Source organism: Sebastes umbrosus, chromosome 8 (genome assembly GCF_015220745.1).
Source record: "Sebastes umbrosus isolate fSebUmb1 chromosome 8, fSebUmb1.pri, whole genome shotgun sequence".
NCBI lineage: Eukaryota > Metazoa > Chordata > Actinopteri > Perciformes > Sebastidae > Sebastes > Sebastes umbrosus.
This window is the reverse complement of record NC_051276.1, coordinates 28,455,593-28,469,213: the sequence shown is the minus strand read 5'-3', so window position 1 is coordinate 28,469,213 and position 13,621 is coordinate 28,455,593. Positions and strand designations below refer to the sequence as shown.

General features: G+C 40.5%; 2 protein-coding genes and 2 long non-coding RNA genes across 6 annotated transcripts in view; 2 read left to right on the top strand and 2 right to left on the bottom strand.

Moving 5' to 3' along the window:
• The window catches only part of LOC119492326, a 5,791-nt gene extending 4,961 nt beyond the window's left edge, over window positions 1-830 (top strand). Inside the window, exons 2-4 of the long non-coding RNA XR_005207755.1 lie at window positions 128-219; window positions 355-422; window positions 506-830. This is a non-coding gene — a long non-coding RNA (uncharacterized LOC119492326). The remainder of the gene's footprint in view (window positions 1-127; window positions 220-354; window positions 423-505) is intronic.
• LOC119492321 (UDP-glucuronosyltransferase 2A1-like) overlaps window positions 1-7,366 on the bottom strand; it is a 12,985-nt gene extending 5,619 nt beyond the window's left edge. Inside the window, exons 1-8 of one of the 3 annotated variants that reach the window (XM_037776686.1) lie at window positions 7,225-7,366; window positions 6,267-7,042; window positions 5,356-5,504; window positions 5,072-5,203; window positions 3,841-3,928; window positions 2,124-2,343; window positions 1,474-1,777; window positions 889-1,023 (exon numbers count right to left, since the gene is read on the bottom strand). In XM_037776686.1, the coding sequence (XP_037632614.1) occupies window positions 1,492-1,777; window positions 2,124-2,343; window positions 3,841-3,928; window positions 5,072-5,203; window positions 5,356-5,504; window positions 6,267-6,990 (1,599 nt within the window). In that variant the 5' untranslated portion in view covers window positions 6,991-7,042; window positions 7,225-7,366 and the 3' untranslated portion in view covers window positions 889-1,023; window positions 1,474-1,491. Of the gene's footprint in view, window positions 1-888; window positions 1,024-1,473; window positions 1,778-1,952; window positions 1,956-2,123; window positions 2,344-3,840; window positions 3,929-5,071; window positions 5,204-5,355; window positions 5,505-6,266 lie in introns of those variants that run through there. The other 2 variants (XM_037776687.1, XM_037776688.1) reach the window with 2 other exon arrangements.
• The window catches only part of LOC119492327, a 24,400-nt gene continuing 11,647 nt past the window's right edge, over window positions 869-13,621 (top strand). The window contains exons 1-2 of the long non-coding RNA XR_005207756.1: window positions 869-990; window positions 1,532-1,636. This is a non-coding gene — a long non-coding RNA (uncharacterized LOC119492327). The remainder of the gene's footprint in view (window positions 991-1,531; window positions 1,637-13,621) is intronic.
• The window catches only part of tal2 (T-cell acute lymphocytic leukemia 2), a 1,700-nt gene continuing 353 nt past the window's right edge, over window positions 12,275-13,621 (bottom strand). Inside the window, exon 2 of the mRNA XM_037776692.1 lies at window positions 12,275-12,627. Coding sequence (XP_037632620.1) covers window positions 12,275-12,613 — 339 coding nt within the window. The 5' untranslated portion in view covers window positions 12,614-12,627. The remainder of the gene's footprint in view (window positions 12,628-13,621) is intronic.

The following is a 13,621-nucleotide window of genomic DNA, read 5'->3' as shown; positions in this document are numbered from 1 at the left end:
AAAGACAACTTTATGCTATTCTCACATTTTATCACTAGAGGACACACTCAATCTGTGCTGCTGCAATGAGGGTTTCTTTTCTCAGCACATTTCACTCTGATGTTCTCTTCTGTTTTGTTGGTTTAAGCCATCAAGAGGATTTGCTGTCGATGTGGAGCTACGTACTCTGTGAACCAAATGGGCAAACATCCTTTTGGAGGAGTGTAATAACCACTATGGGTAAGGAGTTACGAAAAAAGATGAGTATATACCATCGTTTTATGCTTTAAAAACATCCTAAACGATTCAAAGTGTTTACTACAGCATACAACGTACACCATTAGATCATTGTGTACATTTGTAAACTGTTATCAGGTGGAGTGGAGACCTGCTACAGTTGCTGTGACGGAGTGATGGGAGCCCCTGGATGTCAGGTGTTTCAGGTAGGAAAAGACAGAGCGAGAGATTATTCCATAACTTGATTCTCTCCTTAAAATTATATATTTTTTTGTCTTGTCTTCACAAGATGCATGTCCACGATGCTCTCAGCCTGGATGGGTTCGTGTCGGCCGTCCCCAGACATCCCTCAGATACGAGCTGTCCTGGGGTCTACTCCTTGGATTGTGAAATAGTGATCAGCTTTTTTAAAATCTTCCTCACATTGAACACTAAACTCCAACTAATTTGTGGAAGTTTCGTTAGAATCCACAATTAAAACTGGTAATGTATGATCACAGAAATTTTAAGTAGCACAAAAGTCACATGGTTTTAAAGATTAATAGTAACTTATTAGAAGAAAAAAATCCCTTGTGTGTGATTTTTTTTTTTTTTAAAAAAACTGTTCACATATATTAGATGGCTGATACATGGTATTTGTGTACATCAACGTTAACAATGTTTTGACTTCAGTTTTTCAGGCTAGCCTGACTGAACCTGAGTTTATTGTGACAAAACAAGTGAAACAAATAGTACAACAAAATCCTTTGGAGTTTCACAAGAATACTGGACACTGTAAGTAAGTAATTTTTCATCAGTTTTTACCAGCTACATTTCAGTCATTTTTTTTTTTTATAAACCTAAACCAGCCAATGAACATTCAGCAATTAATGTCCAATTGGCCTCAGGTGCAGTTATGCAAATTAGAGCACACCTGTCTGCAACTGGTGTAATTACTGGTGATACAAAAAGGAGCAAAATGGAAGAATGAGTGCATGTTTTGGATGATGATACTTTATATGATGATATTTCTCCATGTAGAGGCTAACAATGTTTTTACTTCAGTCTTTTAGGCTAGGCTGACCAAACCTGAGTTTATGGTAAAAAATAAACAAATAATACAACACATGAAATATTGTTTGGAGTTTCACAAGAATACTGGACACTGGAATCAGATTTTCTTTTTTTATCTTTTAAATGTTTTATCCAGGGCATTGTGTTTACATTACATGATTTAGACCAGCAAGACAACCAGGTTGTTTTTTCATCAGTTTTTACCAGCTACATTTCAGTCAGTTACTCAGCTTTTCTCTTCGTCTTTCCCTTTCTGCCACAGCACCTCCGGAAGCAGAAACTGCAGGTCTTGATGAAGAGGAGTACTAGGAGCAGAACGATGGTGAGGAGGAAGGCCAGGACATCTAGGCTGTGATACTGGTACCAGGTGAGCTCATGGGCCTGGACCCTCAGGTGCTTGGCCCCTTTGTTTCTCATGGTGAACTCGATCCAGAATACAGCCTCATCCCGAGGACTCATTGGTCTGTCGTGATGGATACTGGACAGCCACATGGTTTTCTCCTTGTACCTATGAATGTGGACATACAAGGGTGAAAATGTGGATCAATGTGCTGCTGTGTATTTTTTATTTTTATACTTTAGTTTATTTGCCTTACCAAGAGTGGGGATAAAAGGGTTGGATTTTTCATGTTTTTTAAAACCTAAATATCCAACAGAAATGCCAATGTATGAGGGGAAAAGACCATCTAGTGGTTTTGTCATTTCTCTGTGACCTTGAAACTCTATTGTGGCCATTGAACTCTGTCATACTGCATTACACCATGGCTCCTTTATGGCATGTCCTCAATCTTCCCTCTCTATTATAAATGTTAATACCCTAAAACAGACAAGTGCAAATAGGTAAAAGAACTTACGATTTGTCATTGATGACAGTATTGACTGCGTCTCTAAGGTCTTCAGTCTTCATGAAGTTCAAGTGTAGAGTAATTGCAGCGCCCTTAGCCGTAATATGGACCATGTTGTCTGGCTGGTCACCGAACATGGGGATGCCCACCATTGGAACACCGTGGTAGATGGCCTCATAAATCCCATTTGTGCCACCATGGGTGATGAAAGCTCTGGTCTTTGGGTGACCTGATAGGGTACCAAAAATCATGAAACATACTTTACTTTCTCCAATCAAGACAGACGTCTTTTCACTTCTGTATAATGTGACCACTATAAACGTATATACTGAACATTGGCAAAGGCTTGTGAGTGGAAGCTGGCTGGATCAGATCCTATAGAGACTTTGGAAATGCTGCAGAAAGTGATAATCATACACACAAGCCCCTATCTCATAGATTTGTGCTTTTAGTACACCTTTTAGACACTTCATCATTGTTGGTCCAAGTCAGGCACAATCTCAGAACCCATCGGCTATCGGTCTGACGACAATTCGGCCTCTGGGGGCGACAGCCAATATTTTGGGGGTTCCGGTATAGCCAGGGGATATCCGTGCTAAGACTTCCTTTTCAGTGCATTGGTCACTGTGTTTACAGCAAGCCCCCAGGAAGTGCGCCGGTCGTCGATCCTGACTTTCGTAGTGGCTAAACGGCGGTACTGCAACTTCTGGTCAGTCACGTGATGCATTGGACCCAAAAATACTTTTTCCCATAGACTTACATTGGGAAAGAGATGTCTGTAACTCAGAGGCAAATTTTTTTTGAGGTGAATCAACTCCACAGTATGAACACTCTAATAGCCCTTATTTAAAAAAACTAAGTTTTTAAAGTTGTAAAACGCACTAATAGCCGGATCCAGAGTTATTTCCCTTTCTCCGTTCATGTGAGTGAGACCCAGACCGAGGCTGGAGCGCAAGCCGTGACGACGGCGTGACGTTAGGACCCCGTGACCAAGTCATGTGACCGAGCGGACGCTACTCCGCCAAGATCTGGGTACTTTTCCAGACAGAAGTCGAGCCATTTGGCTTCATGCGCCAATGAGCAACTCTCATAGGAATGACCGGGGTCCCGCCTCCAATGCTGGATGCAGTTCTTTTAATACATCCATGGTTTACAGTCCCATTAGCAACTTGAGACGTGAGAATGTTGTTGAGAGATGATGTCTATGACTGGATTGTTTCATAAGCAGCCAGTTTACAAGCTAATGGTAAGCTAATAGAAAGCTAAATCGTTGTCAAACGATAGCAGGTAGGTTCCGAGATTGAGTTTCGGCCAATGCGTTCCGCCTCTTTTACCCTCCCCATAAACTGTTAACCTGCATTCAACCAAAACCCCCTCAAACGTGATTGGTCAATACCACTCGGACTACAAACAGAAACCAGAACACTTCCGATACCAAAATCTTGTCCCGTTGCTTACAGATTTTGCATTCATATGCAGATATTTGTTTATAGAGATTAAGTCAGGCATAAGATGTGTCCCAGTTACTACATACAACTTACCAAAGCTAATCAGGTTTTGAGTATGAAAACTTCACCAAAACATTCTTACTGTATTTTCCCTCCTACTGTATGTCCCTTTAGGATTTTGTACTGTCAAACTAAATAGTGAAAAAAAATGTTTCATTTACAAGTAAAAGTCATGAAGATCGCTGTCGAAGGCCTGCTTTTATAAAAGCTTGACTTACCAAGTAGGTCATTCTGAGGGATCCATTCGTATATTCTGGTATTGGCACCCAGAGTCGCTGGTTTTTCTCCACTGTACCTCCACAACACCTATAAACAACAGTAAAAACACTTAAATTAAATTAAATTAAGAATAAAACAGTGCTAATTCTGTTTCATAATACTGTATACTGCATAGAAGTATAAATAATTAAATAATACATGATAAAATAAAGTCAGTTAAAAAAAGTAGTTGTATTTTATAACAAACGTTTTTAATAGGAAAATGGTCTATCTTTGGTGATTAATGTGGTTTAAGGTAATCTATCCAATGTGATTTGGTAGCATAATTTATTTTGAAAATCCCATCTCGACCCTTCCCATCCAATCTTTTTAAATGGTATACTGTATATTCTTTACACTTTTAATTGTTTCTCCTTGCCTTACGCCTATCCTACTACTATCTTGATTCAACCTGAAAAAAATGTCATGTCACTCTAACTTTATTACCATTTATTTCAAATCACATGCTGCTGCTGCTGACCTCATACCTCATCATAAACTGATTAACTCGTTGGTTTCATTGAATGCCAGCGTGGTATGAAAATCAATTTGAGACATTAAACTTGCTTCAGATGGGTAATCCATCACAGTTTTCATTATGTTGCCTGTGTTTTGTTAGTTGCGTAGCATTACACACGCACAAGCAGGACCTATACACATGCATTAATATTATGTAGAGTGGGCTGCCCTTACAGGATCCAGTGTTTCCCCTACCATTCCCGCCCCCCTGAAAGAAAGAAACAAATTATTTAATTTACCTAAACACTTGTTTCATTTCAGCTCAGTGTGAGAGTCTTTACTGCATTATGCTGTCATTTACAGTCATGCTAGTGCATGAAGATGCACCGGCCAGCAGTTCCCATGATCTTGACTACATTCACTCAATCACTATAATTTTCATTATGAATTTGGGTTGTCCATCCGTCCGTTTCTGGAGCATGTATGGTCTATAACAGAGATACACTTGTCAACATCGGAGAAGGAAGAGCGGGGATTGGATTAAGTTCAGCGGACCTTGAGTTGATCGCTGCCCATGCCATTTTCCAGACTCGTTTGTATTGGTGATGCTTGGTGCTCAAATGCAGTCAAAGTTGATGAACAAAGTTTCCCTGATTGCAAATTTTAAATGATGCCAGCCATATTATCTGCCCAGAGAAATGAACCTTTAACACATACAAGTTGTCCTCTGACCTTTTGTGGGATCTGAGCGAGGGCTGCGGCTATCATATTCCCCTTCTCTGTAGTGATGTTCTTGATCAATGATCCCAAACTGAAGACCACAATGCCAGCGTCTCCAGAACTCTGCACAAACTCCTCCATATCCTGCAAGAAGAGTAACATTATCTCAATGCAAACCAACCAGCATTTTCTTTTATTTCTTCAACATTTTAATGGCTTTATTGTTTCAGTCAGTAATACTGTGGATTTGGTGTAATAAGAGATTAACAGGCCTGTGATAGTGGAGACAGCCCTACCTCTGGTAAAGGTTTAGCAGGACGGCAGTGGATCCCACCAACAAATTTGAAGTTAGGGAGGAAAGGACGAGGGAAATCAAAATCCCAATAGGTTCGCATCAACCAGATATCTGCTTTACCCATCATCTCGCAGGCACTGGTGGGTGTTCCTGTCACAATGCAAAAGTAATGGGTGATATGTATCACCAATACTTCAGATAGCCTTTTTTCATGTTTTATTTACTTATAGAGAAAAAAATATAAAAAGAGATTTTTGCAGAGATTTGAGTGTGGATGCTTTTTTCATTAATCTTATTTTCTTAAATATGCACCATCGACCGCACCGTTTTTCTCTCCCGCCATGAATCCTCCTTCATCATCACCGGTACTGCCCTCTCCTGGCTAAGGTCATATCTCACAAACAGACAACAGTTCATCAACATTGACAACTGCACCTCCTCCCCTACTCTATCCCAAGGTGTCCCGCAGGGTTCGGTGCTTGGTCCTCTCCTGTTCATCCCCTACCTGCTACCCCTTGGTAACATCATACGCCGTTGTGGCCTCCACCTCCACTGCTATGCCGATGACATCCATCTCTACATTTCCACAAAATCCATCACCACTGCTACACACTCCGCTCTGACCAACTGCCTCACTGAAATTAAATCATGGATGCAAATCAACTTCCTCAAACTTAACTGTGTTAAATCAGACATGATCATCATAGGTCCCAAATCTCTCACCAAAACCACTCTCAACTTCTGCCTCACCATCGACAACTCCACTCTGTCTCCATCCACTCACATCCGCAACCTCGGAGTCATTAAAGTGTTGACAAAAGTGACTGGATGTAAAAGTATTGCAATTAATCCAATCACCATTGGACTTTATGTGATCCTTAGAATGTGTTGTTAAACACAGTTGTTGCTCACCTTTGACTTCAGTGTAATATTTATCGAGGTCTTTCCAAAAAATGTGATTCAGCACAACATCCTGCAGTGCGTAGAAGAGGAGGTTCCACAGTCTCTCAGAGAAGTCCATTTTGTCAGTCAGTTTGCTCATAGCGCCGGGGACAAAGGAAGGAGGAGCGGGTAGCTGACCACAATATCTCTCCCAATGACTGGCTAGGGAGAAGCGCAGGGAGAAGACCAGGGGGATGCCCAAAATCTCTGCTACTAAGTCACTGCCGGGGAAGACGGGGTCAGCCAGGAGAAGTTCATAATATCCCTCTTTCAGCTTCTTCATGATGGATTCCGATTTCAGCACGCCGTCCAAATATTTCAAACCATGCTGCTGGTTGGTTTTCATTATATCCATAAATTTGATGTAAATCTGCAAGTAGCTCATGTGATCCATCTCATACATGGAGAAATGAAAGAAGTCTTTTTGGAACTCCTCCATGGTCTCCATTGAGACAGAGACGTTGAAGGGTTCGTAGCCAAAGCGAGAAGGCTCACTGGTTTTCATGTACAACGACGTGCTCGGGACCAGAACCGTTACCCGGTGTCCCCTGTCGATCAGCGTCTCCAGCACAGGCTTCATGTTAATCCAGTGGCTGCCGTCAGTGTACCACACCAAAATGTTCCCTCCATTTACGCTCCATGTCACACAAAGTACCAGCAGGACACAAACGGAGAGACGCTGCCCCGGCTTCATGGTGCCTGTTTGTCCGGACGAAAGCTTGCTGTGGCCAGATCCTTTTTAGAACCTGTTCATACAGTAGAAACATAATCATTAACTAAACAAAGCTGAATTCTGACTCATCGCCCTTCTTTGTGCTGCATGGCATATTATATAACAGATCCGCCCTCGTATAGCAAGTGGTTACAGGCAAAAAGTAATGACTGTAAAGTTAACAGTCAGTATTAAACAAACAAAGTGGTCTCTAACCTGTACTGGAAATCCAAAAACAGAGAGTAAAAACAGACTTCAGAATCCCAGATTCTAGTTGTTTCTGTGGGGAGATCGAGTGAAATAACACAGCCGGATAATGACTTCAGCCAAGTGTGCTTGGACACACTGGAGTAATCCGAGAGGATGTTGTGTGTGCTTGCGGGTGCCTGTGCAAGAATTTCCCTGCAAGTGTAGGCGTGCAAGTGTGACCAAAGATGTGTCGTTTTTTGTGTGAGGGGGAATGCTTTAAAGGCACATTTCAAAAGTAACAGGAGAGACTTCAGAGACCAGGTCCAAAGTACACTGGAGCACACTGATATAATGTAAGGCAATCAACTTTATTAGAAGAATAATGCTTCAGCAGGCCTACTTTTCCTTGTGAAACGGTTGAAGCGCGTCTAACCTCCTTTCCTATAAATTACATTGATATAAATATAAATAATAATGAAGGTGGTGGGATGAGGAGAGACCAGTGCATATTTTATGTCTGAAAACTCTGGCAGCTGACTTTATGAAACTCAACAAATTAAGAAGAAATTTAAAAACATTATATCCCATTCACATCAGTAAAAAAAGTGGTTTGATAAAGTTTAAACCTCATCCTACAAACCTATTTAACATACTAGGACTACCAACTGAATAAAATATAGCGTACAACCATCATTGGAAAATGTTTCTTGCTCCAAAGGGGGAAAGTCTGAGAATCACTGGTTTGTGACCAAATACCTGAAGAACTAATGGCATTCCCATCAGCCTCAGCTTTACTTTGTGTCGTGCTAATTAGAAAATATTAGCATGCTAACATTTCAAACATAAATATTATACGTGCTAAACATCAGCATGTTAACAGTGTCATTGTAAGCATGTTAGCATGTTGATGTGACTCTTGTTTTAGAGATGCATCTAGCAGGAGAATGAGGCAGCTGATTGCAGAAACCGGCTGAGGCCACAGGGGTCAGCTCGGTGTGAATATTCGGGAGGTGGGGGTTGTCGACCTTGCCTTTAGGAATCAGTGGCGTTGAGGCTGTGCTGTTCTTGGGAAATGTCACCTGCGACTGTTTGGGCGTCTAATTCTTAACTCTGGGTACTTTGGCCCCCTCATTAACATTGTAGATTCCTTTTAATGGTGGATTCAGGAGCGTCTGGAAAAACAATAAGCATTTGAATATTGAATTCAATGCCCTGTTGAGGGAGTCAGTGGCCATTCAGAGTGTGTAAGTGTATACCATTTCGTCCTCAGACCTCCCCTGGTGGTACAGAGGACGTGCGAGAGAGACTAATGATAGGAGTATCAGGGTGTTGCATACAATTGCATAATTATTGAGTAAATGTTGAATTCCAGAGAAAATTAAATACAACCTACGCTTCCATCTCTACATTCCTGCTGCTTCCTCTCCTTCTGTCCTCCTTCCTCGCTCTGTCTTTCCACCACAGGGTAAGGGTTACAGCGTATTGCTTTTTGAAGTAGATATTTGCATAATCAGATTAGGATGCGTGATTGTCAGTGGGCTCCCCCATCAGTGGGTGCTCCAGAGAAGAGAGGGTGCTGTCCAGCCCAACAATGGATGACTCCCCTCCTCTCTCTCTCACCCTCCAACCAGCCTGCACCTGCATCCCACCCACCCATCCGGGCTGCAGGTCGGCAGCCGCGGCGGCAGTCAACGCTTGGACTTGCAGCCGCGGAGGGGTGAGAAGAGAGAGAGAGAGAGAGCGAGAGGAAAAGGGAAGAAGGAGGGGGTGCAAGTGCATGACGGGAGTGGGAGGGCAGGGGTTGAGCTGAGATATTTAAACATGCAGAGTGTGAATTGGCTTTAAGGGGATAAAGAGCTCAGGGCCTATCGGTTGGCACCCAACTCCAGAAATTCTTTTTCATGGGCGCCTCAGCCGGGAGAGCGAGGGGCTGCCTGCACTGATCTGGCCCATTGTGATAACAGATTCAGACAGTGTGCTAGACGCTGATAAGGAAATGTGCTCTCAATAGACGATTACCCACATACTTGGGAGAGAATAGTCAATCAGGCAAATATACTTGGTGGAGGGAATGAGAAGCGTACAGATTTGTTATTATTTTCAATGCAGGGTTTCATAATCCTGCTAGAAAGTTAAGGTCAGAGTAATGCTCCTACTGTGATTGGGCGATTTCTGTAAATAAGGTGCATCAGCAAAACGCATTTCACAGCCTGACAACATGGATGCAAAAGCTGTCACATGCCTTCCTATCCAGTTTCAAATAATGACTGAATAATTGAACATTAGGGAGTGTGAAATACACCAAAACATGCAACATACAATATTGCATCTCCTATTACCAGGAAGTCCAGCTATTAATAACCACAGTATTTTTATTTCAGTTCACCATGAAATTGCTCAATTCACTGTGAAATTGCACAAGAGGTAAATAGCTCTCAAATTCATGTTTTTGGAGAGACAGCTCTGCCGCTGTACAGTTGTTTCCACTCTCCCAGTTCAATATGATTTATGTTTGCAGGATTACAAAGAGTCACCTGTCAGTTCCCACAGGCCTCCAGTCAGTATGTCCAGCTGCCCTCTGCTCCGTTTACACACCATTAGCCAGAGTTTAACAGCCGCAGTGAAAGCGCCCGAAACCAACTCACTGTTTACTCTTCAGCTCAGTTAGTTGCAGCCTTTTTGCCTGAAAACGGGGCACATTTTCAACAGTCACAATAGGCGATTAGACATGTAAATGTCTGACCTCGGGTTTAAATGACAAGCAACGGGACGGGTGCAAACAAATCTGCTGATATTGGAACTAGAGCTGAAACACGTAGTCCGTTAATCAGTTTGTCGATTGACAGAAAACTATTTTGATAATCGATTTGGCGCTTATGTAATTTAATGAGCAAAAATTACAAATATTTTCTGGTAGTAGCTGCTTTTCTCTGTTTTATATTATTATAAACTGAATATCATTTTGTTTTGGACTGTTGGTCCGACAAAACAAGTCATTTGAAGAAAAATTATAATGGGGATTTTTCACTATTTTCTGATTTACAGACTAATTAATTAATCGATTAATATTGATAGACCAATTAATTGCTTAATTGATAAAATGATAGATTAATAATAATAATAATAATAATAATAATCATACATTTTAGCCCTAATGTGAACTGTAGTTAATTTTCATCTATTATTTTTTTTAATAGTTTGATTGCGTTTCCCATAAAAAGCATTTATCTAATTGCACAGTAACATTTCGTAAATTTGGATTTTAGAGTTTACGTGGACGATTCAAATCTAACGGGAATGAATTTGTGTTTTCTGTCATTTCTCTTGTTTCTTTTCAAGTAATTCCTGCCTTTACACTTAACAGTTATGACTGCAGTGCCGTCTAATACCGCGTGTAACAACAAAGTGACGTCTTCCTTAAGAAAACTCCATCTGCACGTTGGTCAACTGGACAGCGTTTGACTGCAGAATGACCTCCGATCCCCGGGGTCACAAGTTAAGCTGTCACTTTCGGTGCTCTTCTAACAGACTACTGGTCAGTGGACAGAGAGCAGAGGTCAGCTTTGTGTCCACACGGCCATCACAGGACTTGTGGACAAATGTTTGTGGGCTTATTGAGCACGAACAAAGAGGCAGCAGCTCTACTCTTAACTTCACATCAGTTGTCGTTCTCACAGTGTGAAATAATTTCTAATAGTGTGTCCCAATTCCACACTACCTACTAATTGTATACAGTATATACTAATTCTCAGTATAGTACATTTCTGCAGTTAGTGTACAAAAAATCAACGTACTAAACCGTTTTATACTAGCAGGAAATGATACAGTATTGGTGCTGATGCATGTCAACGTTTTTCCAAGGATTTAAGTTTTTCTTTTTGTTTTATTAGATGTTCCTGGTGCTGTCTTTTTTCCATTTCCATTGTGCATTGCATTGTTGGACAATCGTGTCCTTCAACACTAAAAAATCCGTTGTTTTAGTATGCATACTGATTGTTTTGAGTACACTTGTGTCATTTTTTCAGTACAGTTCAAAACAGGCTTTTTAGATTTAGTAAATAATTTGGAGTCTACTCAGTAATTCAGTGTTTCCTGCTGTAAAAATTACGAATGATTTGAGTCACCTCTTTCATTAAAAAGATTCAGAAAGTGTTTTATTAACAAATCATTTATTAAATAAATAGTTCAAATAAATAAATAACATACTGTATATTCACAAGCACACCAAAATAAATTACAAAAGAGGTATCAGAAGATAATTAACACAATCAATTCATAATCTTTGGCTATATGACATGCGTATTTTACAAAAACTCAAATGAAAACACATTTAAATTAGAGAAGATATTTGTGTGATGACGCATGTAATTACTGAAAGAGGATTGTCAGTTTTGCCGAAATTCTTCAATTTGCCCAATCCTAAGAATCACAATCAACAAATACTGAACACTGTTGAGTGAAAAACAGCAGAAGTCTTTCACAGAACAGATTCTTCTGAAGTCGCATAACCTTGCTAAATGAAAATAAAGGTCAGATTTAGTCTTCTCAAGAAAAAAAAGCATGTCGATTTATAAAAAAAAGAAAAAAAAAAAAAAGTGCCCTTGGCTATTTTGAGACGATTGCAGTCTGGAGAATTGGCTGAGCCATTATCTATTCAAATGCTGAATCTATTGCTTGAAATGAGAAATTCCTTAATCCCCTCCATTTTCCTCATCGGCAAAACACCCTGTCATTGCAAAACTAAATTAGTTCCAGGCCGGCCGGCAACAAGGAATATTAACACGAAGACATGAAGGGAATATTGTACATCCAGGTTTTTACACATCCATGCAGAATACAAATTAATTTTCACCCCATATTTCAACACTGATCAGCGTGGAGGCTGTGCCCACATTTTCAGCCATGTTTGGAGTCCACAAATATCACACAATATTGCATCGTCTGCATTGAAACACGAGTCACACACGGGTGACAAATGCAGAGACAAAAATGAGTCTTGAGGAAGGACAAGATCAGTTTTTTAAACCCAGAGAAAGGGTCCACTCAGGAGTTTCTTTTTGTTGTGTGTTTTGTCGTTCTACCAGGCCTCGGAGCTGTCGCAGCTGGATCCAGGTGACGGGACTTCTGTGTCGCTGGTCAGGGCCCAGGGGTGTGGAGGGGAGATCAGTTGCTCCATGTTTCCTCTGAGGAAGGTGAGCAGAGCGGTGGGGGAGTGGCTGGCCGGCTGGCCGGTCTGGCTCTCCAGCAGCTGCACCAGGAAGTTGATGTAGCGCATGGCCAGACGCAGGATCTCGTTCTTGCTCAGCTTCTTCTCTGGAGGATGGGTGGGGATGAGCTTGCGAAGCTCGGCGAAGGCGGTGTTGACGTTGTGCTGGCGCCAGCGCTCCCTTGTGTTGGTGAACACCTTTCTGGTCATGGTGCTGAGTAGAGCTGCAACGATTAGTCGATTTATTGATTAGTCGATTGACAGAAAACGATCCAGCAACTATTTTGATAATTGAATAATCGTTTTAATCATTTTTATAGCAAAAATGACAAACGGGAAGATTTTATCCTTGTCTTTGTCATACACGACAGTAAACTGAGTATCTTTTGGGTTTTGGATGTCACATTTGGCTGTGGGAAATTATAAAGCTCATTTTTCACTATTTCTTTTTTTTTTACATTTTATATACAAAAGACAACTAAAATAATCTGTAGATTAATTAATAATAGAAATAATCCTAGTTCTGAGGTGACTGACTGGAAGGAGAAAGTAATGTTATTGTACGTCAGGACGGAAACTGGCCACCTTACTGTAGTTTTTTGCACAAAATTTACAGGTATTGATAGGAGTTATTTCTAAAATCCTACAAGAAACATTTACCAGATATACATTTTGTCATGTGCTGCTTCTTTCCGCAAAATACAACCCTGATAATTTTCCTAATTTTGTTATAAATTGATATTCCGTCATATTCAAAAGGTTGTTTGGCTCGTACCCGGCTTTCACTTTAAATATAGATTTTGCAAATGCATTAACCTACACTGCAGTATTTAGCATTCACAAGCACTATGTACACGTTTAATAGATGGTTAATAACACACTATAATGTCGCAGATATTTGTCAACATTTTAAACTCCTCTTGTGGGCACCCACAGGTGTATTAACAGATAAAGAATGGCAATATAGTAAAACACATGTTTTAATATGAGAGGTTATAACTGCTGACAAATAATGTACATTAATAACTACTTAAAAATGTAAGTTACAACTACATTATAGTGCATTATATGTCATTCATTAAATGTTTACATAGTGCTATTAAATGACAAATAGGGGGAAACGTGTTACCAAATGTGTTTTTAAGAAACATTCTGGTTAAATAAAGGCTGTGCTACAAAATTATCATTATAAATTATCATTATAAACAGATAATTTGA